Source organism: Lynx canadensis, chromosome E2, assembly GCF_007474595.2.
Source record: "Lynx canadensis isolate LIC74 chromosome E2, mLynCan4.pri.v2, whole genome shotgun sequence".
NCBI lineage: Eukaryota > Metazoa > Chordata > Mammalia > Carnivora > Felidae > Lynx > Lynx canadensis.
The window spans coordinates 49,182,990-49,207,638 of record NC_044317.1 but is presented as its reverse complement, the minus strand read 5'-3'; the positions used below and the strand labels follow the sequence as shown (position 1 = coordinate 49,207,638).

Here is a 24,649-nt window from a genome sequence, read left to right as displayed (position 1 = left end):
TAGGAGGAATTATGTAATGTCCACACAAGCCTGTGGACCCACGCACACCCCCCTTCAATGCTCAAACCACAGAGTAAACGGAAGCACCGTCCCGTCCCTAAAATTCTCCACCTGAAAATAATGTAACCAGAGTTACAGCTTCTTCTTTCCTTCTTTTCTTCCATTCGATAAGTGGACCTTCGTACAGTTCTGTATTTTCCCTCAGTTTGGGATTACAAACTCTGTTGCAGCAAAGAACTTTGCACCACGATCGTTTCACACACGCGCCAAGTTCCCCCACGCGGTAAGTGGTTTGTGTCAAAAGGTTTGTCTCCATTTGTCATTTTGAGAACAATTGCAAAATCACCCTTCCTGGGATTGTACCAATTTATGCTCACACCAGCTGCGTCAGGGAGTGTCGGCTTCCGCACAGATTCACCGACTCTGTGTATCATCACTTAGTTTTATTTTTGCCAGCGTGTAGGGGAAAAGGCCGTGGCAGGAGGGAAATGGCCATGAACTCTGAGTCTACCTGGGCGGCTCGGTCGGTTAAGCATCCGACGTCGGCTCAGGTCACGATCTCGCAGTTTGTGAGTTCGAGCCCTACGTCGGGCTCTGTGGTGACAGTTCAGAGCCCGGAGCCTGCTTCGGAGTCTGTGTCTCCCTCTTCGTCTCTCTCTCAAAAATAAATAAACATTAAAAAAAAGAGAGAGAGAGAGAGATGGAGTCTATCTCCCTCTCGTCCACTCTGAGCCAATCTCAGAACTTGCTTTGACCATAGAAGGTGGCAGAAGCCATGTTGCATGAGTTGACTCTTGGCCTCGGGAGAGTTTGCAGGTTCTGTTGTCACCGTCTTGCTGCTGCGACCCCTTTGCCACTGTACGAAAGAGCTCCCCTCCTGCAAGGGCGGAGACCGCTCAGAGGAAGGCTCCGGGCCTCCCAGCCCGCCCAGCGAGGACCTACGAGTGAGGCCATCCAAGACCAGTCAGGCCCCGCCGAGCCAGCCCGGACCAGCTGGGCCCGGCCAACCCGCAGAGCCTTCGAGTGTAATATGTGCTGTTTTAAGCCGCCGCATTTTGGGGTGGTGCAACACAGCAAAAGCGAACAGATGCGAATCGCATCATAGTATCGCTTTCATGCTTCCTCTCTGGTCCTCTGCTAATTTTCTGCTGGTTCTTGGGAGCCCTGTTAGTTTCCTGAGGCTGCGGCAACCAGGAGCCTAGGACAGGATGACTCAGAATCACAGAAGTGCCCTGCCGACCCTGCATCGGGCTCCGCACGGAGCCTGCTTGGGATTCTCGCTCCCTCTGTCTCTCTACCCCTCCCCCACTCGCTCTTTATCTCTCTTCCCCCCCCCCCCCCCGCCAAAAAAAGAATTAAAAAAAAAAAAAAGTGCCAGGACTAGCTGCTGTAGCCCTAGAGGGCATTACTCTGAATTCAGGAAAAAAAAAACAAAAACAAAAAACAAAAACAAAAAAAAAACAACAAATGCACAAAAGAACAACAGAAATGCACTGTCTCACAATTCTGGAGGCTGGAAACTGAAATTGGAAACCCAAAAGCAGGGTGTCAGCAGGCCTGCTTACTCTGAAACCCTCTTGGGTGAGTCCTTCCTGCCTCTTGCCAGCTTCGATTGGTTTGCGGGCAATCTTTGGTATTCCTTGGTTTGCAGCTCTCTGACTCCAGTCTCTGCTCCCTTTATCCCATGGCCTTCTCCCTGTGTCTCTGTCTTCATGCGACGATCTTCCCATGGAGACACCAGCCGCTTTGGATTAGGGGCCCCGCCTCCTCCCCTATGACACCATCTTCACAAATTACATCAACAACAGCCCTATTTCCAAATAAGGTCACATTCTGAGTACTAGAAGTTAGGATTTCAATAGATCTCTTTCTTTCTTTATGGGGGGAGGGGGACTGGGGAGGCCAAGGAAGGAAGACACAGTCAACCCTCAATCAGGGCTCTTTATCTATTAGCGACATTAGCCCTTGAAGTACAATGATTATTTCTGCGGTTGCAACATAGTGGTGTGACTTGAGCTGCAAGGTGCTAGACATGGGGAAATTGTCTTTGTTGCACTAACTCAGCAGATCTTTTCTCCCCTCCCCAAGTCAGCCCTGCCCCAGAAGCCAGGGGAAGGCGCAGCCAAGAACACCAGTGGAGGACCGATGGAAAGAGGCTGGTGGCTTCTGGCTCCTGGTTCTTGTCCCCTCCCAGAGCGGCAACGTTCACCGTGATGGTTTTGCACGTGGGCCCTGGAGCCAGGCAGCTTGGGTCCAAATCCTGACTCTGTGCCCACAGGCCGTTACAGGCAAGTGACAGCCTCTGGTATTAGTTTCCTGTTGGCTCTGTAACAAATTAGCATCAATTTAGCAGCTTAAAACAACAGCAATGTACTCTCTTACAGCCCTGGAGATCTGAAATCTAAAACCAGTCTTAAAGGGACAAAATCAAGCCCGTTGAGTGTCTGACTCTTGATTTCAGCTCAGGTCATGATCTTGTGGGTTCGTGAGATCGATCCCCGTGTGGGGCTCTGTGTTGATGGTGTAGGGCCTGCTTGGGATTCTCTCTCTCCCTCTCCCTCTGCCTCTCCCCTGCTCATGCTCTCTAAATAAATGAATGAATGAATGAATAAATAAATAAATAAATAAATAAATACCAGCAGCAAAGTGTCTTTTCTCTCTGACCCTGCTTTCCTCCCCCTCTGTGTATAGTCAAATGTCCACGTGCCTCCCTCTGTAAGGACACTTGTGATTACATCAAGGGCCCACGAGGGTCATCTAGATAATGTTTCCATCTTGAGATCCTTAACTTAATCGCATCTGCAAAGACCCCTTTTACGCAGACGGTAACACTCACAGATTCCAGGGTTTAGGACCTGGAGATTTGTGGCTGCCATTATTCAGTCAATCATGCCTTTTCATTTATTTATTTAGTAAAAAAATTTTTTTTAACATTTATTTATTTTTGAGAGACAGAGAGAGACAGAGCATGAGCAGGGGAGGGGCAGGGAGAGAGGGAGACACACAGAATCCAAAGCAGGCTCCAGGCTCCGAGGCATCAGCACAGAGCCTGACGCAGGGCTCGAACTCACGAACCACGAGATCGTGACCTGAGCCGAAGTCGGACGCTTAATGGACTGAGCCACCCAGGCGCCCCCAATCATGCCTTTTTAAACTTTAGTTCCCCCAACTACAAAACAGAATCCTGTGAGGATTCACCAAGTTATAAAGATAAAGCCCTCAGTGGGGCTCCTGGGTGGCTCGGTCGGTTAAGCGTCCAACTTCGGCTCACGTCATGATCTTGCAGTTTGTGGGTTCGAGCCCCGCATCGGGCTCTGTGCTGGAAGCTCGGAGCCTGGAGCCTGCTTCGGATTCTGTGTCTCCCTCCTTCTCTCTGCCCCGCCCCTGCTCACACTCTGTCTCTCTCTCTCTCTCTCAAAAACAAATAAACATTAAAATTTCTTTTAAAAAAATAAAAAATAAATGAACATTAGAACGATTTTTTAAATAAATAAAGTCTCTCCTTTATGCCTCAGTTTCTCTGCCTGGAAAATGGGGAAAGAGGGGTGTGGAGTTCAGGAGTTTCCCAGCTCTTTCACTTCCTGGGGTGGGTGGGTGGGTGGGGTTCCTCTTTCATTCCCCATTTTTGCAGAGGGAGGCCCTGACAGGTGATGTCACCACATCTGGGAGGTGGCCAGGCCGGGATGGGAAAGCCACATTAGTGTCCCCTGGGGCCACAGCCGTGCGCCCTCTGACAGCCAGGTCAGGGGCTTCGGGCTGGTGGCAAGAAGCTGAGGGGGTCGTGGGTGTGCACTCACACACGTGGTCTCTGTGTCTCCCCCTGCTCTCTCTGAAGGAACTGGGTGCCGTTCTCTCCAACTCCCTCTGCGTCTGCCTCTGTGTCTGCCTCTCTCTGTCTCTGTGCCTCTATTTCTCTCCGTCTCTGTCCTCTCAGGTGAAGAGATCTCTCTCCCTGTCTGGCCGCCCCTGAATCAGTCTGTCCATGGCCCCTCTCCTCTCCTCCCCGCCATCTGTCACTCTGTCTCTCTCACCGTCTCTGCCTCTCCGTGTCTCTGTCTCTCGCGGTCTTTCTCCCTGACTCTGCGTGGGAGTCTCCTCTCCTCAGCTGGGGGAAGCCCCCGAAACCTGCAGGCCCCCCCTCAGGGCCCAGCAGTCAGGGAGGAGAGGGGCGAGGCCCAGGTGAGTCAGGAGGAGGAAGGAGCTGACATTCCTGGAGCTTCTCTGGGATCGTACATGGACCCAGCCTCCTGCCTGCCCCCTCTCATGACACGTCACTGGACCTCACAGGTGTGTGTCACTTGAGAACGAGTCACAGAGAGAAAGAGGCCGAGAGATAGAAAGAAAGGCAGGCATGGAGGGGCACCTGGGTGGCTCAGCAGGACCAGTGCCTGACTTTGGCTCAGGTCACAATCTCGCGGTTTGTGAGTTCGAGCCCTGCGTCGGGCTCTGTGCTGACAGCTCAGAGCCCGGAGCCTGCTTCGGATTCTGTGTTTCCCTCTCTCTCTCTGCCCCTCCTCCACGTGTACTCTGTCTCACCCTGTCTCTCAAAAATAAATAAATGTGAAAAAAACAAACACTAGGCTCTACTGCCTCTTAGAAGATAGGATTTTGGGGTGACTCTTCTTACTTTACCTTAAAATTATTACCTTAAGGCTTCAATGAATTAGTAAGAATAATAATGCAATACCTGTTATTAGAGCGGTAGAGGGAGTACTACTTACCCATTGCCTACTCCTCTTTCCCTCCCTTATTCTGTTCCAGCCACACTGGCCACTCTCCTGTTCTTGATCCCACCAGGACACTCCCACCTCAGGACCTTTGCACTGGCTGCGGCCCCTCCCTGGAACTCTTCCTGGACCATCTACCCAGCTTCTGCCCTCACCACATTCAGCCTCTGCTCACAGGCCACCTGCTCAGGGAAGCTCTTCCGCATCACCCCACTTAAACTAACCATGCCTCACTTGTACCTTGCACTTCCTTCACCACGGTTCGCTTTCCACCTTCCTTATCACTGCCCGACAACCGTAGATTAAACAACACATGTTTACTCCCCATTGGCAAGGGTAGGGACTTTGCTTTGTTTCCTGCTGTGTCCCCAGTTCCCAGACCAGTGCCTGGTACAAAGCAGGTCCTTGGTAAATGTTGAAGGAATTTGTTGAGCCTTCCTTGGGGACCAGCAACTACTTCAGACATTCCACCTGCATTAAATTGCTCTGATTGGTCGGTCAGAAGCACCCCGAGATGGAGAGACTAGACTGTTTCATCTTTTACATGTGATTTTATTTAAAAAAACATTTTTTTAACATTTAATTATTATTGAGAGAGAGAGAGAGAGAGAGAGACAGCATGAGCATGGGAGAGGCAGAGAGGAGACCCAGAATCCAAAGCAGGCTCCAGGCTCCGAGCTGTCAGCACAGAGTCCGACGCAGGGCTCGAACCCACGAACTGGGAGATCATGACCTGAGCCGAAGTCGGACGCCCAACCGAGCCACCCAGGCACCCCTATTTTGCTTTTTAAAAAATCTATTAGGGACCATTACAAACACACAGAAAAGGAGACAGAATGGCAAGTCAGTTACCCTGGTTACCCTGATATAATTGATACAAGTATTCTGCCTTTCTTGTTTCCTACAGCATTTTAAAGTAAACTCAGACATCAATGACATTCACCTCTAAATATTTAAGTCAACGTCTCTAAAAACTAAGAACGATTTCTCGCATAACCGCAAACCCATTTTCATAACAGCAAGATCTACTTTTTTGGATCAAGTGTTTTAAGGCGAATTAGAGACATTACATTATTCCACCTCCAAATATTCCCGCGTGCATCTCTAATGATAAAGACATTTCCCCACATAACCGCAACAGCATTATCCCTTCTCACAAAACTAACAGAAATCGTTAACAATAACTGATGATCAAATGTCCCATCAGGAGTTTCAAGCGTCCCGCTGAGGTCCTTCGCTCGAGGCCCCATAGCAGGAAGCAGGAGAATTGGAATTTGCACCTTGGCTGACTGGAGACGGCCCGTGACCACTGCACATGAGTCAGAGCAGAGCCAGCCCCCCTACTCCTGGCCGGCCGCGCCCTGGCGAAGGAAGTTTTTGAGGAGGAGGGGTGTGGGGGGAGGAGAGGGAGTCACCCACGCATCTGCGGCTGACTCGCTCTTTCGCAAAATCTCTGGGAGGAGCCCCGGGGCCACAAAACTGTCTCCTTCCCCAGGCCAGACTGAGAGGTGCAGGGAGGCCGCCGACAGGACCTGCTGCCACCAGACATGGGCCGCCCGCTGCTGCTGTCGCTGCTGCTGCTGCTGTTTCAGACCTGCATTCCAGGTAGGGACTGGATGCCGGAACCTCTGAGCGGGGAGCTGGGTCTTGAACTTAGAGGAGAGGGTGGGGGAGGGCGGTGGGCTCAGAGTTCGACGGGTTGGAGGGCGAGGGCTCAGTCTCCAGCACCCCCCCCCCCCACACACACTCAAATAATCCTGCTGTCTGCAGCCCCACACAGCACCGTACCTGGCCCACAGTAGGTGCTCAGGCAATTATTAGTCGAGCGAAGGCGTGTAGTTAACCACAGCCACCGTTGAGTGAGTGCGTTCTTTATTCCGGCCGCTCTTCTAAGCGCTTTCCTTGCAATTTCAAACTGGACGGGCTGGACTAGTCTTAGCCCTGCTTCAGAGAAGGAAACTGGCACAGAGAGGTTAAGTAACCGGTCCGAGGTCACACAGCCAGCCCTTGAGTAAGTGGGATTCTGACCCCCGCAGCAGGAACGTTGCGCAGACTTCTCCACGCTGTCGGATCTCCCCCCACCGACCAGCCGCTTGAAAGACAGGGAGGACGGCGCTTCATTTTACAAGAGGTCTAGAGAGGCCGAACGTCGCGGAGGCAGGGGCTTGGGATCCAGGGCTTGTCCCTCGAGCCTCGAGGACCTTTGCTTTCACTATCCCCTGGCCGACGCTACCCTCTCTACTCTTTTCCCCCGGAAATGTACCGGAGAGGGTTGAAAAGCGAGAGGAAATTGAGAAGGAACTGAGTCAAGGCGGGGCGGGAACGCGGGTTGCGGGGTGGTTCGACACTGAATAACCCGAAAAGCTCTCCGGATCATTCGTGGCCAAGAATGAGTAATGACTCCAGGGGAGTGCGAATTTGGGGTGGGGAAGGGACCCCCTGCAGGGGAGGTCTGGTAGGCGGGGATAGGAGCTGGGGCGGAGCTAGTGGGCGGAGTTATAACCACAGGACACGCTAGCGGGCCGGGGCTAGAACCTCGGCAGGAACTGGTGGGCGGGGAGAGAGCTTCGTGGGAGGAGCCTGTGGGCGGGGAGAGAGCTTCGGGGAAGGGGCCGGTGGGCGGGGAGAGGGTTTCGCGGGAGGAGCCGGTGGGCGGGGAGAGAACTTCGGGGAAGGGGTCGGTGGGCGGGGAGAGAGCTTCGGGGGAGGAGCCTGTGGGCGGGGAGAGAGCTTCGGGGAGGAGCCTGTGGGCGGGGAGAGAGCTTCGGGGAGGAGCCTGTGGGCGGGGAGAGAGCTTCGGGGGAGGAGCCTGTGGGCGGGGAGAGCGCTTCCGGGGAGGAGCTCACGGTTAGCCGGGAGAGAACTTAGACCGAGGCTACAGTTGTGGGGGTTAGAACCTCCAGAGGTCTGGTGGGCGGAGTTAGAACTTTGGCCTGGGCTGATGGTCGGGGAGAGAACTTTGGGAAAAGAGTAGAGTTTGGGGTCGTTAACGGGGGGGATAGTTGGTGGAAGGCACCGGGAAGTGGGGTAGAACAAAGATCAGCTGCAGTAGGGTGAGCGTAGACCGCCCCTCGGAGGGTTTGAGAGGCAGAATAGACCGAGGCCCGGTGCGGTGGGGGAAAGCACCTAAACTGCAGTTAGGCCAGACGGTCCAGATGGAGAGAGGGTGAGGACTGGACTTTCAGGATTGGCCCCGCGTGGGTACAGAATTCAAGGGAAAATGAGCCAGGGCGGGACTTTGGAGAGGTATTGTGGGCGGGGATAGAACTTTAGGGTAGGGGGACGTAGATACAACGTGGGGCTAGAGATAGACTGGAAGCAGCTGGCCTGAACCCAGGGTTGGAACTAAAGGTCGGGCCGAACGCGGAGCATAAACTTGAGTGCACAGAGCCTGGAGACTTGGTCCCGGTATTGGGGCATGAAGGGGCAAGGCGGGACCCTGGCACGGAGCTATAACAATCTTTCCTCTCCTCTTTCTTCCCCCAGCCTCCTGGGGCCTGCAGTGCATGCTGTGTGGGAGGACCGGGAAGTGCCAGGTGGAAGAGTGTGCCCCGGGCCAGGACCTCTGCAGGACCACCGTCATGCGCATGTGGGAAGGTGAGATTCCCGCACTTGGTTCCTGCAGGGAACTCGAGTGGCCAAGAACCCTCATCTCACCAGTAATCAGGGATAGTGCAAAGGAAAAAGACAAGGAGACCCCATTTCAGCCCACCAGATTGACAAGCATTCGAAACACTGACAAAGCAAAGAATGGATGAGAATGTGAGGCTGCAGACCCTGTTAATAGCGGGGGGGGGGGGGGGGGGGGAATTGGTGCATCCCCCGCAAAGACCAATTTGGCAGTATCTCGTACAGGTGAAGATTAGCATACCCCACAGCCAGCAGTTCAACTCCTAGGAATATAGAAAGCCCGAAGAACCTTGGACACACGTGCCCAGAGACACGTGTATAAGAAGGTTCTCAGCAGTGACGTCTGTGATACAGATTAGTCATCAGCAGAGGAGAAACATAGCATAAGCATACAATGTAATGCTGCAGGCAGTTTATTTTATTTTTTTTTTATGAAATTTATTGACAAATTGGTTTCCATACAACACCCAGTGCTCATCCCAAAAGGTGCCCTCCTCAATACCCATCACCCACCCTCCCCTCCCTCCCACCCTGCAGGCAGTTTAAATGAAGGAACTAGAGCCTTAGGCATTAAAGTGGATACATCTCAAAAACATAAGGTTGAGAGAGAAAAAGCACGTTGCAGAGTATGATACCTTTTAATATAAATAGTATGTAACAATATACAATAAACACTGTCCAAATAAACAACAGTATGTTAGGCACACCTAGTGTGAGAATTGTCTGTATCAGTAATTGCTTCTGGGCAGGGCATAAGGGCAATGGATGTGGGGGAGTGATCAGGAGACTTTAAATGTATCTTTAAAAAATTTTTTTTTAATGTTTTTATTTATTTTGGAAACAGAGAGAGACAGAGCATGAGCAGGGGCGGGGCAGAGAGAGAGGGAGACACAGAGTCCAAAGCAGGCTCCAGGCTCTGAGCTGTCAGCACAGAGCCCGACGCGGGGTTCGAACTCACAGGCTGAGACCATGACCTGAGCTGAAGTCGGACGCTTAACCGACTGAGCCACCCAGGCGCCCCTAAATGTATCTTTTAAATTTAAGTTCCTTTTTAAAAATATCTGAAACAAAATACAGCAAAATGCTAATACTTTATAAAGTTTGGTGACAGATACACAATATTTATTATATCACTGTCTTATACTATTTGGCAAGCTTGTAACATTTTCCTTTAAAAATTCCTATTAGAGAGGAGCCTGGGTGGCTCAGTTGGTGGAGCATTTGACTCTTGATCTCAGCATCGTGAGTTCAAACCCAGCGTTGGGCATGCAGCCTGCTTAAAAAAAAAAAAAAAATCCTGGGGCGCCTGGGTGGCGCAGTCGGTTAAGCGTCCGACTTCAGCCGGGTCACGATCTCGCGGTCCGGGAGTTCGAGCCCCGCGTCGGGCTCTGGGCTGATGGCTCAGAGCCTGGAGCCTGTTTCCGATTCTGTGTCTCCCTCTCTCTCTGCCCCTCCCCCGTTCATGCTCTGTCTCTCTCTGTCCCAAAAATAAATAAACGTTGAAAAAAAAAAAATCCTATTAGAGGCATCTCACTGCTAAGCTGGGCAGGAGGGGTAGATGGATCCAGAAGTTCTCCACAACAGTGTTGTCCCTAAGAGAGAGTAGGTTCTCTGTGCTGGGAGAGGGAGAGGGGAGACAGCTGGCCCCAAGAGAAGAGGTCAGCCCCAGAAGTGGGTGACCATATGACCAGGAGTATCAGAGGCCGGTTGGGCCCAGTGGAGCCTTTGGGGTGACAGAGACGCATTCCTCACAGTAGGTGACGAGCTGGAGGTGGTGGAGAGAGGCTGTGCTCACCCAGAGAAAAGCAACAGGACCATGAGCTACCGGACAGGCGTGAAGATCATCACTCTTACGGAGGCCGTGTGTGGGTCTGACTTGTGCAACCGACCCAGAGCTGGTGAGTTGGGCAGCCCTTGCCATCCCCGACCCCCGCACCGTCTCTCTGACTCAAACTCGTCGTTCTCCTGATCCTGTCCCCACCAGCCCCCATGCAAATGCCCGTCTAACAAAAAGGCTTAGAAAGGCTCAAGTTCCCACAGGAGAGGGTAGGAAGCAACGGTTCCATGTTGCTTGGTCATGCTTGCCGATTCCTCTTTCTGGACCCAGTGAGGAAGGAAATTGGCTAAGTCCAGACCAGTCACAATGACGTCAGTTAAGCAGAGCACCTGCGTTTGCACTGTTTCTTGTTCATCCATCCTGACCTCAAACTTCCATCTGTTGGCGGGGACTGAATCAGATGTTTATTTTCAGGGAAGGGACACTAGCATCATCTTGCTGTTAGATTTGCACAAGGAAAGCACTAATAATGGAGTAGACTCAATTAATTCTAATTGCAGATAATATTCAAAATATTTTAACAATATCAGTCGATGCATAAGGCACTGACCAGTCAGAACAGACTCCTGGAGCACCCCCCTCCCACCTTAGCTGATGAATCTTGGGAACATAGAGTTCTAAAGAGAGAGTTGGGGGGGGTGCCTGGGTGGTTCAGTCAGTTAAGCATCTGAGCATTCAGCTCAGGTCACGATCTCACGGTCCGTGGGTTCAAGCCCCGCGTCAGGCTCTGTGCTGACAATTCAGAGCCTGGAGCCTGCTTCGGATTCTGTGTCTCCCTCTCTCTCTGCTCCTTCCCCATTCATGCTCTCTCTCTCTCTCTCTCTCTCTCTCTCTCTCTCTCAAAAATAAATAAACATTACAAAAAAAAATTTTTTTAAGGAAATAAATAAAGAGAGAGTTGGGAGTGGCCAGGGGTCCACTAGCAAGCTTGGGGCAGCAGCTGTCAATTCAGTAATTTAGTAAGTAGTAAAACTATATCAGCCCCATTTCTAAGGCCATTTTATCCTGCGGGTGGTGAATGGAATAGTTGGTTAAACCCCATCCTGTACTTATGTGATACTGGGGATACAGAGGTGACCGGGACAGCTTTGGGCCTTACCACTGGGCTTACAGTCCGGTGGGGTGGGAGTGGGGGTGAGAGACCCATCACCAGACAGCGACTGCTAAGATTAGTCAGCGCCAGGATGGGGAAACAGATCAGAGGGGTCAGAGCTGTAATGGGGAAGCATAGTCCAGAACTTTCAGGACTGAGATAAAGGAAACAGACACCAGAGTGATCGGGGCTGGGAGGAATGAAGCGTTGGGGCTGTGGGACCCTAGGGGGAAATACTGGACTCAGGTCAGGGAAGTCTTCCTACAGGAAGCAATGACCAGGCTGGATCTTGAGGGATGAGTAGGAGTCAGATTATTAAAAAGACAGGTGGGGGGCGCCTGGGTGGCTCAGTCGGTTAAGCGGCCGACTTCGGCTCAGGTCATGATCTCGCGGTCCGTGAGTTCAAGCCCCGCGTCGGGCTCTGTGCTGACAGCTCGGAGCCTGGAGCCTGTTTCGGATTCTGTGTCTCCCTCTCTCTGACCCTCCCCTGTTCATGCTCTGTCTCTCCCTGTCTCAAAAATAAATAAAACGTTAAAAAAAAAAAAAAAAGACAGTGGGAAGGGTTTTCTGGGGAGAGCGACAGACACAAAGGTGGGTGAAAGTAGCGTGGCTGCGGGGAGCAAAAAACCGGCAAGAGGAGCTTGTGCACCTGGCAGGGTCATATCACACACGGCCTTCTAGGCTGTGGTGAGGAACATAGACCATCTGGGGAACAGTGGGAGGTCATGGAAGGGTTTTAAGCAGAGAGTGTCACCATCAGATTTGGATTGTTAAACAAATTATCCTGACCTCAGAGGGAAGCAATGATGGAGGGAGAGTAGATGAGGGGAGTCCAACTTGGAGTTGGCTGAGGCTGTCCAGATGAAGAAGAGGGCGACTGGATTTAGAATGTCAGCCATGCAGCTGGAGAGAAGGGGGGTGGATTTAAGAACTGTTTAGCAGAGGGGGCGCCCAGGTGACTCCATCGGTTGAGTATCTGACTCTTGGTTTCGGCTCAGGTCATGATCTCGAGGTTTGTGGGTTCGAGCCCCACATCAGGGTCTGTGCTGACAGCGTGGAGCCTGCTTGGGATTCTCTCTCTCCCTCTGTCTCTCTGTTCCTTCCTCACTCATGCTGTCTGTCTCTAAATAAATAAATAAATAAATAAACAAAAAGTTTTTTTAATTTTTATTCATTTTTGACAGAGAGAGAGACAGACAGAGCATGAACGAGGGAGACAGAGAGAGAGAGAGAGAGGGAGGGAGACACAGAATCCGAAGCAGGCTCCAGGCTCTGAGCTGTCAGCACGGAGCCTGACTCAGGGCCCGAACTCACGAACCGAGAGATCATGACGCGAGCTGAAGCCGGCTGCTCAACCAACTGAGGCACCCAGGAGCTCCCATAAATAAATATTCTTTAAAAAAGAACTATTTAGCAGGTAGATGAGCAGGACTTAGTGATGGATTAGACATGGAGATTGGTTTGCAGTTCTGGTCATGATGGGATCACATGTATTGGACTAATCTGCCAGTCACAGCCAGAAAAGCTGGGCAAATTATAAATAATTATTTGAGGTCACTGGAGAGCAGCAAATGAAGAGAGGAAGTTGAGATGGTACGATCCTTGAAATAAGGGAAGCACAGAAGTTGAGTTATGCAGACAAGCTGGGTGTTTCCTTGGGTGCACTTTCCAACTCACTGTTGAGGAGAGGAAATAGAACCCAAATAAGGGAGATCATCACTAGGCTGAGCAGACAAGGGTCAGAGTCTAGGGCTGCCAGAGTGTCTAGAAAATGAGAGGTAAAATCCTGGAACACATGGAACCACAGAAAAGGGAGTCCCCAGATTTGCAAATTTCTTTTAAGTCATTGGCAGGCTGTATGTGCATAGGGTGAAACTCCAAGAAACTCAGCAGAAAATAGTATCTGGGAAGTTACAGAACTGAGCAAAGATTCCAGCAGGCATATGATGCTGGAAAGACCAAAGTTGCCAAGTTGGAGAGAGAGAGGCCTTGGTAACCACCCCACGCTTTCCTCTCAGTCCACACCCGAGGCGTAAGGGCAAAACTGAAATAGACCAGCCCTAAAAATGCCTCCATCTGATCGTCAGCAGGAAGAAACCCTACCCCTCTTGGGAAGAAAATAACATTATTTAGAGCCTTTACAAATTTTCATTGTGATGTCTGGCATCTAATCAAAACTTACAAGGTACCCCGAAGAAAATAAAAAGGACCAATTAACAGGAAACCAAGAGAAAAATCCAACAGTAGAAACAGACCCGTAACGATTCAGATAGTAGAGTTATTAGGGAAATTTATTTATTTATTTATTTATTTATTTATTTATCTATCTATTTATTTATTTATCTATTTTAATTTTTTTTAACATTTATTTATTTTTGAGACAGAGAGAGACAGAGCATGAATGGGGGAGGGTCAGAGAGGGAGACACAGAATCCGAAACAGGCTCCAGGCTCCGAGCTGTCAACACAGAGCCCGACGCGGGGCTCGAACTCACGGACCGCGAGATCATGACCTGAGCTGAAGTCCGACGCTTAACCGACTGAGCCACCCAGGGGCCCCGACAGGGAAATTTAAAATAGCCATAATCAGGGCACCTGGGTGGCTCAGTCAGTTAAGCGTCCGACTTCGGCTCAGGTCTGATCTCACCGTTTGTGAGTCCGAGCCCCGCGTCGGGCTCTGTGCTGACAGCTCGGAGCCTGGAGCCTGCTCCGGGTTCTATGTCTCCCTCTCTCTCTCTGACCCTCCCCCACTCGCACTCTGTGTGTCTCTCTCTCAAAAACAAACATTAAAAAAAAATTTTTTTTAATAAATAAACAAATAAGCCATGACCAACAGAGTCCAAAAAACAGAGAATAGGATAAATTTTAGCAGAAATGTGGTGTCCGTTTTTTCAAAGAGTCAAACAGGAAATACAGAATAGTGACTGAAATTAACAGCTCAATAGATGTGCTTAAAAGATGTGTGCAGTGCGGCAAAAGGATTAAAGAACTAGAAGACAGGGCAACTAGAGGTATCCAAATTGATGCTAGATGCCGAGGATCAAGGAACCTGCCAGATTTCTGCCCTGGGGGACTGAAGAACTGGGCCACCTCAGAGATGTGAAATTCAGGAGCGAAGGACCAGTTTAGAGAAGATGGAGAGCTTCCCTTGGGGCACGTAGCGATTCAGGTGTTTGAGGGATAGTCAGGGGGCCTCCAGGAAGCAGTTGGGTGTACAGATGTGGAGCTCAGAGAGAAGTCCTGCCTGGAGTGAGTTCCCAGCAGACACATGGAAATGAAGTTAGGTCGATGGATAGCATCCCCATGGGAGAGCGCGTACCGTGAGAAATGAAAACTGCCCAAGACAGAGCCCTGGGGATCACCCACATTTAGAAGAACGAGATAGAAAAGTTCACCAGGGGACCCTAGAGTGGTATGGGAGTGGTGACGGCAGTCAAACCCAATGGTGTTTGTTGTTGTTGTTGTTGTTTTCATGGGAGTTCATGTTGGAATTTTAGTTATTTTTCTTTAGGGTTGGGGAGGATTTGGCTTTGGATGTAAATGATTCACCTGATTCCAGCAGCTGGCCTGCCAGTTGAGAGAGAGGGGCCGAGACCGTCCTCTCTCTTATGTAAGACTTGGCCCCAACTCAACTTGGATGTTTGGGGTCAGGAAGGGGAGGGCATGCCAGGCTCAGGAATGGTATGGGCCAAGGCCTGGGCAGAGGAAATGGCTATGGTGTTTCCAGGGAAAAAGAATTCATCCTCTTGGCCTGGACCAGAAGGAGTGAGAGGCCGAGTTTTCACAGATCGATCAAGTGAGGCTTGGATCCCTGACACAACTGGGGAGTGTATGAATTATCTGTGGCCGCATTGCAGATTGTCCCAAAACTCGAAACAAAATTAAGCGTGTATTATTTCACAAAGTTTCTGAAGGTCAAGAATCTGGAAGTAACTTACACAGATGATTCTAGATCTTTCATGCAGGTGTAGTCAAGGTGACTGCTGGCTCCAAAGGGAGCTTCACTCTCACGGACGATGTGATCCCGTGACTTGGGCAGAAGGCCTCAGTTCCTCGCCATGTAGACGAGTACGCGGAGTATTTGAGTGTCCTAACAATGTGATAGCTGGATCCCCTCCAGACCAAGGAATCCAAGAGAGAGCCAGGGAGGAGTTGCAGTGCCTTTTACGATCTTGCACAAGAGTTATACACCATCATTTCCGCAATATTCCTCTTAGTTATACAGGTCAGCCCCTATAAGGGCACGCATACCAGGAGCGAGGGGTCATGGGGGCTCGGAGATTGGCTACCACACGGAACGATAGCAGAGTTTTGATCAATTGTTGATTCATTCATTTAGCAAATATTTATTGAATATCTTCTCTGGCCCTGGCCCTGTGCTGGGTGGTGTTGGGACAAGATAATGATGGAGACAGCCCCCCCGGACCTACCCGCTGGGGCTCCCAGGGAGGACCTAAAGTGGGCGTGGCTGGAAGGGGACCCCAGAGGGGTACCTGATCCGGCCTGGGAGGTGAGGGAGGACTTCTTAGAGGAGGTGAAATTTGAGATGATGCCTGAAAAATGAGTAGGAGGAGACAGGGAGAGTAGGGAATAAGGAAGCGTGTTCTGCCTGTACACTCAGGGGCTGTGGGAAGTTGTGGAGGGGTAGAGCCTGAGGGGCTAGTGGAGGGCGATGAGGCAGGAGAGGTGGCCAGGACCCAGACTTTGATGGGCCTTGAATGCCGTGCTGAGTAGCTTGGATTTTATTCTGAGGGCACCGGGGAGCCATGGAGGGGTTTTGCGCAGAGCAGAGGCAGGGTCGGATTCAAGTATTAGAAGCATCCTTCCAAGCTCTGTGCTGAGAGCTCGGATTCTGTGTCTCCTTCTCTCTCTGCCCCTACCCTGCTCGTGCTCTGTCTCTCTCTCTCTCTCAAAATTGAATAAATGTTAAAAAAAAAAAATTAGAAGCATCCTTCTAGGGCTGTGTGGGGATGCACTTGGTGGGGTTGGGGGGCAAGAATGGAAGCCAGAAGGCCAAAGACAAACCTGGTGTTGAAGGCGGTCTGACCTGGTCATGGGGCTGGAAAGGAGGGGATGGATGCTAGAAAGATTCAGGAGGTGGGATGGGCAGGGCTTTGATGATTGGCTGAAGGGTGAGATGAAGAGGAATTGACGCTAAAGCGAGTCCTCAAGGGAACTAGATCTCCGGGACTCTCCCAGGGAGTCTCACCCTCCCGCCCCTCCCCGAACAGGTCGGCCTCCCACCTTTCCCCGAACCCGAAGCCGTTACCTTGAATGTGTTTCCTGCGCCTCATCAGACCTGAGCTGTGAGAGAGGCTGGGTCCAGAGCCTGCAATGCCGCAGCCCTGGAGAACAGTGCCTGGAGGTGGTGACCCACCGGACCCTGGAAGGTGAGCCCCAACCTACCAGCAGCTCCTCCTCCCTGCTTTGTCCCGTCCCAAGGCTGCACTTAACAACCACCCCAGAATAACAAGCATTTAAGCAAGGCAGAAAGTTAATTGTGTCACACAAAAGTCTAGTGATCCAAAGTCCTGGGCCACTAGGACAGTTCTACAGTCACCAGGAACCCAGATGCCTTCTCTTCTCTGCTTCCATTCTCAAGATTGCCTCATAGTCCAAGATGGCTGCCAGAGCTCCAGACCTCATGTCCAAGTTCTAGGAAGAAGAATGAGAAAAAGGGACCAAAAAATAGGCACTTTTCCTCTCGTGAGGGTTCTCCTTTCTGGAAGTCCCATAAAATCTTTCTATTTATATCACATTGGCCAGAACTCAGTCACATGACTACACCTGTGGCGGGTGGAAAATGCGTCTTTTGGCTAGATAATGGCTGCCCCAAATAAAATGAGGGTCCTGTAGTGAACCGCGAAGCAGGAACCGGGCAGATGACTGCTGCCGTGGGCAAACCCAGTCTCAGCGGAGGGCCAGTAGCCTGATCTCTCTCCTCTGCCCCCTACAGGCAGTCCAAGGGATGAGCACCACACCCGCGGCTGTGGCAACCTTCCTGGCTGCCCGGGCCCCACCGGCTTCCACAACAACCACACCTTCCATTTCCTGCAGTGCTGTAACACCACCAAATGCAACGGGGGTCCAGGTGAGGGGCAAAGGATGCGCGCCACGTGAGGCCTGGGGTCGGGGCAGGGAGGTGTACCCAGGCTGCTGCCACTCACTCGCAGGCCACCCCTGCCCTCTAGGTCTCTCCGTCCTCAAAGATGGGTTGTGTGGGAATTCGATGAGCCCGGCAAACCTTTACCGAGACCCATGCTTTATGCTTCCTAGAATCTTTCCACTGCTCACCTCCCTGGTCTGAGCCACCTGGAGCCCTTGCCTACATTGTTACAGTAACCTTGCTGGCCCCCCTGCTTCCACTCCTGCACCCTCCAGTCCGTGCCCGGCACAGCAGCAAGAGTGATTTCTTAAAAATGTAAACCAGAGCAAGCATGGGCCCCTCCTTCCTCACGTCGCTGCGGCGACTTCCCCTTGCTCTCAGAATAAAATCCAAAGGCCGTCCTGTGCCCTATGTGATCAGCACCTGTCTGCCTCACGGTCTGCACTGATCCGAACTCCATCCTGCCTCATGGCCTTTGCACATGCAGTGCCCTCTCCTCCAGGAACACGTCTCGCCCACGGGAGTTTGCCTAGCTGTCTACTTCTCATTTGTTAGGTCTCTGCTTTAAGTATGGCCCTCGGGGAAACGTGTCCCTGTCCCTCCCCTCCAGTGTAATCCAGCTCCCTTGTGTTATAAACCAGTACTGTCCAACAGAACTTCTCACAGTGATGGAAATGCTCTGTATCCGTGCCTTCCAACATGGTAGCCACTGCCTCATCTGGCCATTGAGCACGTGAAACGTGAACTGAACTTTGAATTGTAGTTAATACGAGCTAACTTCAGTGCCCATGTAAACAACCACACTTGGCTAGTGGCCACCATACTGGACAGGGTAGCTGGACTCTGTGGTCTTCCACAGCTGCTTGCCCAGTGCCTGGCCAGATGGGGGCTCAGGAGGAGCCGGGAGGTGGGATTTCTCTCAGAGGTTCTCTGAAGAACCCGCCAGAAGAGAGTGCCGTTCAAATGCCTGACCACAAGGTGGCTCCAAGACATCTCAGGCTGCGCGTTGACAGTTCTAGGGAGGTAATACATGGAGGGACACCCCTCCACCCCACCTGCCCAGACCCCCGTGCTAATTTCCTTGGTTTCTGTGTCCTTGTCTTCTTCCAAGTTGTGGAGCTTCAAAACCTGCCTCTGAATGGCCTCCAGTGTTACAGCTGTGAGGGGAACAGCACCCATGGATGTTCCTCCGAAGAGACTTCCCTGACTGCCTGCCGTGGCCCCATGAGTCAATGTCTGGAAGCCACTGGCAGTAATGGTGAGCCCCTCTAGGAGGCTGGGAAAGGAGAGTTGTGGGTGGGAGGCTGTGGGCTGGAGGTCGCCTTGACAGAGATGGGTCTTCCTGTGGAAAAGGTAGGACTTCCTTTGGGAGGGTGCAAAGTGTAGTCGGGAATTAGGGCTCCCATTAGGAAAATGGGTGTTTCAGCAACAGAAATGTGGGCTTCTCTGGGGGCGGGGCTTCCCCAAGTGGGTGGGACTTCCTACGGACATCACGGGCTCCCATCCTGTGCCATCCCTTCAAGTCTCTCTATTCCAGTGGTTCTCCACGTTTTTCATCTCAAAATTCCCTCATTCTCTTAAAAACTATTACTTGTGTCCATGACCTCTATAGATATTTACTGCATTAGAAGTGAAAAGTGAGATGTATTTATTAATTTATTTTAAAATAAAACTTCATCCCATCTGAACATATTTTTCATTTAAAAAAAAATTTTTAATGCCACTTTCCACAACGAGAACATTTAATGAGAAGACCGGCATTGGCCTACCGTTTTGCAAATATCTTTAATGCCTGGCTTAACAGAAGACAGCTGGATCCTCCTATGTTTTCTTTTTTCACGTTTTTTTTAACTTTTATTTATTTTTGAGAGACAGAGAGAGACAGAGCACGAGCGGGGGAGGGGCAGAGAGAGAAGAAAACACAGAATCCAAAGCAGGCTCCAGGCTCTGAGCTGTCAGCACAGAGCCCGACGCGGAGCTGGAACTCACGAACCGTGAGATCATGACCTGAGCCAAAGTCGGACGCTTAACCGGCTGAGCCACCCAGGGGCCCCAGGAGCCTCCTATCTGCTTCTGTATTCGGTCGGCTGCAAGATCACATATCCCAGGGTTTCTGGAAGACCCCACTGCACGCGTAAAAGAGCGGAAGAGCCAAATGCTGTTTTAGCATTATTATGAGAATAATTTTGACTTCACACTTCCCCTGGAAGGGCCCGAGGGACCACATTTAAAACTGCCGCTTTCTTCAGGTGGCACCCACCACAAGGTGGCATGTCACCTGGGGAGAATTCCAGGCCTAGCCCCAGGAGCTCACACAGCCTTCTCTCTCCTCAGGCCTGGGCAACCCAAGCTACACAGTGAGAGGCTGTGCAACCCCCTCATGGTGCCAAAGTCTCCACGTGGCTGAAGCCTTCAGCCTGACCCATCTCAACGTCTCCTGCTGTTCTGGAAACGGCTGTAACCATCCAGTCCTGGATCGCCAGCCACGCACGGGGGGTGCCCCCCGGCGTGGTCCTGCCCACCTCAGCCTGACCGTCACCCTGCTTATAAGTGCCAGACTATGGGGGGGCACTCTCCTCTGGACCTGAAGCCCACACTCCCCCCGCCCTGGCTGGATCCAGGGGAACCCTTTGCCCTTCCCTCGGCTTCCAGCGCTGCAGATCTGCTGTGTGACCTCAGGCCGGTGTGCCGCCCTCTGTGGGTCTCAGCCATCCCAGCTGTCAAGACACCTGTCTCACAGAGTTGCAGAACCAGAGGAGAAAAGCTGGAGATAGGCTGCAGGCCAGCAGGAGAGGTCTTGTCATATTAGTATCGTTGCACCATCGTTGTTATTATTAATTAATATTTGTTTTATTTAATATTTTATACTGAAATAAAGATTTTTATACCAGTGAACAAGGCCCGATCTTCCCGTCTCTGTAGCATCTATCTTTGGGAGGATGAAGGCGGGGCGGGGGCACCTTTCCTGGAATCAGGGGTCACGCTGCAGGACCTAGGCATTTGAGGCCCTAGCCTTGGGAACGATCCCATGTACACTCCCACCCAAAGCCACCTCCACATCGATTTGTGGGCTCCAACTCGCTCACCCAAGCACTCACCTTCCAGTCTCTTCTCCCGAGCTCCAAAAGGTCAAGACTACTTTGTTGTTCTAAGGAGCAGCATCTGCCTCTCCCAGGGGGCTCTGAGACAGGAGATGAATGGGAGGGTTACTCTGATGGCCGGAGCTCCCTGGAGGCACTGCAGTGAGGAATAAGGACAGGATTACATCTCCACTGATGCCCTGGTGGCAGGAGATAGAGGCTGGGCTATATTTCCTAGGATGCCTTCAGACTCACCGAGAAAAAGACACAACTATCATCTCAATGGCACTCTGGGGGCACAACACTGAAGAATCCCATGCTTGCTGAGGCAAACCCGTAGAGACAAAATTACATTCCCCAGCACCCTATGGCTAATGAACAAAAGGATGAGACATCTTCCAAGGTATCTGGGGCAGGTAAGGGACAGGGTTTCCTTTTAGGACCTCCTCTAATCACACATCACTGATGGTCATTGTGGTGACTTAACGAGGTGGGGTGGCATCTCCAGCTCTTGAACGGGAGTGGCTCTGTGACTGCTTTGGCCAACAGAAGGTGGTCTGGAAGCTATGTCATGTCGTGTTCTGGGCCCAGGCTTAAGAAACTGGCTCTGGGGAAGCCAGCTGCCATGTGAAAGTCCTCCTACACTGAGACTGCCGTGCTCTGGGGACACCCACGCTACTCATAACATGGATGCCATATGGGGAGAGAGCCCCAGATGTTCCAGCCAGCTCAGCCCAGACACCAGACAAGTGGGCAAAGGAGCGACCCCGGACATCGCGACCCCAGCTGACGTCATGTGCAGGAGAATCAGGACGCCCAGCTGTTTTCATTTCCTAGGAGTAAGTACAAACTTTCGAAGCAGGTGGCTTCCAGCAACAGAAATTTATTCTCCGAGAGTTCTGGATACTAGACGTTGGAAATCAAGGTATTGGCAGTAGATGTGCTCCTTCTAAAGTCGCTGGTGAAGAATCCTTCCTGGCCTCATCCTAGCTTCTGGGGGTTGCTGACAATCCCGGGTGTTCCTGGGCTTGGAGCCACACTTCTCCAGTCCCTGCCTCTGTCATCACATGGCCTTCCTCTCAGTGAATGTGGCCGTGTGGCTCCAAATCTCTCTCGCTCCCTATAAGGACACCGGGTCATTGGATTTAGGGGCCCACCCTAATCCAGTGTGACCTCATCTTAATCACATCTGCAAAGTCCCTATTTCCAAACAAGGTCACATTCGTACCTCCTAGGGGTTAGAACTTCAACGTATTTCTCAGTGGGGACAGGGACACGATTCGATCCACACCACCAGCCAGCAGCGAGAGCCAAGGTTTGAGATATATGGCCCCAAATGAACCATCCCACCCCCCTACGGCTGTTTAAGCCAGCCCATTTGGGCCCCGGTTCATTGTGGGGCAAGACATGCACTGATCCTGCTGTGCCTTGCTCAAATTCCTGCCCCACAGCATCATAAAATAAAAAGGTGAGGGTTTTCCACCACTGAGTTTTAGGGCATTTTGTTATGCTGCAGTGGTTCACAGGAACAGTCACTGGTTTGGTTTTTTGCTAACTCTCCCCACTATAACCTCCAAAACGGGCAAGACCTTTATCGGCTCACTGCTGCTGTCTTCGCAGTATCTAGAAGAATAATGCCTGGAACGTGGCAGGTAATTAAGAAAGAAAGTAGGGAAGGAAGGAAGGAAAGATCACATCTTCTAGGGTATCGTGCAACAAAAACTGGGCTAGGGCTACGTCCTCTCCTGATTCCCAACAGCAGAGACAAGGCCAAGGTAACATTTTCTGAGACGCTCTAGAATGAAAATTGAGGGTAGTTTCACCTTTCCCATGATTCCCTACCACAGAGGTGGGAGGCAAGAACTACACCCACCATGATGCCCTACAGCAGAGATTGGAGGGGAAGGAATACATTTCCCATGATGCCTTACAGCAGGAATGGAGGCTAGGACTGCATCTCCCATGAGACCGTGGGGCAGAGGTTGGAGGCTAGGATTACACCTCCTGGCATGCCCTCCAGTAAGGATCAGAGGTTTGAAATACTCGTCCCACAATGACCAACAGCAGATATTGAGGCTCGGGGATACACTTCTCATAATGTTCTACACCGGAGCCTGTGATCAGGACCTCATCGTTAATGGCTCCCAGGTTTTTGTGGAGGGATTTCGGTTGCAAGAAATAAAACCTGTTTAAGCTGACTTAAGCAAAACGACAACGTTATTGGAAGTTTAGAATCCAAGCAAGAGCTAGTCTCTGGGCCTCACCAGGGACAAGAAACAGAATTGACAAGCTGCGCGAAATCACAAGGCTGTCTCCCTTTTGCAGAATCTCTCTGTCTCTCTGTCTCTCTCCGACTGTGTGGTTTCCCTCGTGGGCTTCCGCTTTATTTTTCTGTCTCTCCAAAGACCACCTTCTTCTGCTTCACACAGAGGAGCCAAACATGCCCTTGAAATGTCAAGCACCAAGAACTCCTCGTGTCCCGGTTCCAAACTGTTAGCTAGCAGACAGGTTCTGATGGGGTCTAGTTTGGGCCAGGCCTCTGCCTCTGACCCTCTCTGCTACACCCAGGGAAGTTCCTATCTAAGTCACTGCGTACAGTTGTTCAGGCTGCGAACAGGCATCCACTGCTCCTGTGGTCCTACTATGCAGCCCACTCGGCCAGAGCGGGGAAAGTGACCCCTAGGAGAGAGATCCGACCACAAGGTTGGGGGAACAACCGAAAAAGAAAACTATCACTTTAATCGTTAAGCTTTAATGCTTTAATCTGTAAGCAGGGCTGCCTCCATACATTCTATACGAATCAGAGGCAACATGGAGGCCAGGGATGTGTGTGATCGGGCACCCAACTCAGAATGGTTGAAACAAAGAAGAAATTGATTATCTTACATAACAAGCGATCATGAGTCAGGGCAGTGCCTGAGTTGACTAATTCTGCCATGTCCTGAAAGATCCATTCAGGCTTGTCCACCTCATGGCCTCAAGATGGCCGCGGCAATTCCAGACATCACACCCACATTCAGAGGCAACAACAAAAGGCCATCTCTTCGTGGGCCTCTTTTTTGAAACAAAGAAAGCTTAACCCAAAACTCCCAAGCCGACTTGCCCTCACATTGTGCTTGCCTGACTGGTTTCATACACCTATGCCTACAACAACCAGTGGAAGAGGCCGTGGAACCACAATATTAGGCAAAAGTATATTTAGACCGCACTCCTGAGGCTTCCCTCACATCATCTGGCTATTAAAGAAAGGTGGATGCCTGGGGCGCCTGGGTGGCGCAGTCGGTTAAGCGTCCGACTTCAGCCAGGTCACGATCTCGCGGTCCGTGAGTTCGAGCCCCACGTCGGGCTCTGGGCTGATGGCTCAGAGCCTGGAGCCTGTTTCCGATTCTGTGTCTCCCTCTCTCTCTGCCCCTCCCCCGTTCATGCTCTGTCTCTCTCTGTCCCAAAAATAAATAAACGTTGAAAAAAATTAAAAAAAAAAAAGGAAAAAGAGGGAGGGAATGTGTAAGGAAAAAAACAAACAAACCACCCAGTTCTTCCTACTGTGTCTTTCTCCTGTGTGCCTCCTGTCCCTTCACTGCCACACTGCCGCTGCCACGCTCACAACACTTCTGTTCACCAAATGTGGGGGAGTTTTCCCCGCAGCAAGCGGTTCTCTGTGACCTGGGCCGGGTGTCCTACAACGTCACCCAAGGTTGACACAATCGGCCTGGAGATCGCGTCAGATCCCACAGGTTAAGGGCTCAGTCCCACAAACACACTCTCCACTTCAGATGCCAGTCACAAGGGCAGGTGGTCACCTGTGCTTCCGACCTACCGGTTAAAACTCAGAGGTTCCCATGATCCCCTCTTAGGGGTGGGTTAATTTGCTACAGCGGCTCATAGAATTGAGGGAAACAGTTTACTTACATTTACCAGTAGATTGTAAAAGGATATGACAAAGGATACAGATGAACATCCTGATGGAAGTGACTCATAGGACAAGGTTTATGGGAAGGGGCACGAAGCTTCTCCAGGAGCACCACTAGCCCAGCACCTTCTGGTGCTCACCAACCTGGAGGACCCCCCCTATCACATAGGCGTGATCGTTCTCTAACTCCATTTTTCACTCTCTCCCTTCTTGGGGGGGTGGGGGGGTGGGGCAGGATGGAAAATTCCAAGCTTCCCATCTCATCAT

At 51.3% G+C, this 24,649-nt stretch overlaps 1 protein-coding gene and 1 long non-coding RNA gene across 3 annotated transcripts; one reads left to right on the top strand and one right to left on the bottom strand.

The window, feature by feature from the left end:
* Positions 1 to 634: 634 nt before the first annotated feature.
* On the bottom strand, positions 635 to 7,135 carry LOC115502344. The gene is made up of 3 exons (XR_003965062.1): positions 6,516 to 7,135; positions 1,566 to 2,325; positions 635 to 877 (listed from the first exon to the last, which is right to left on the bottom strand). It is a non-coding gene; the product is annotated as an uncharacterized LOC115502344 (long non-coding RNA).
* PLAUR (plasminogen activator, urokinase receptor) lies at positions 5,965 to 20,297 on the top strand. Of its 2 annotated transcripts, none has more exons than XM_030297614.1 (7): positions 5,965 to 6,332; positions 8,214 to 8,324; positions 10,115 to 10,255; positions 16,518 to 16,676; positions 17,243 to 17,377; positions 18,504 to 18,650; positions 19,727 to 20,297. In XM_030297614.1, the coding sequence occupies exons 1-7, from the start codon at positions 6,275 to 6,277 to the stop codon at positions 19,978 to 19,980; spliced, it is 1,005 nt and encodes a 334-aa protein (XP_030153474.1). In that variant the 5' UTR covers positions 5,965 to 6,274; the 3' UTR covers positions 19,981 to 20,297. The 2 variants fall into 2 exon arrangements, with proteins under 2 accessions (XP_030153474.1, XP_030153473.1); XM_030297613.1 differs by having other exon boundaries at positions 5,967 to 6,332; positions 10,112 to 10,255.
* Positions 20,298 to 24,649: the final 4,352 nt, after the last annotated feature.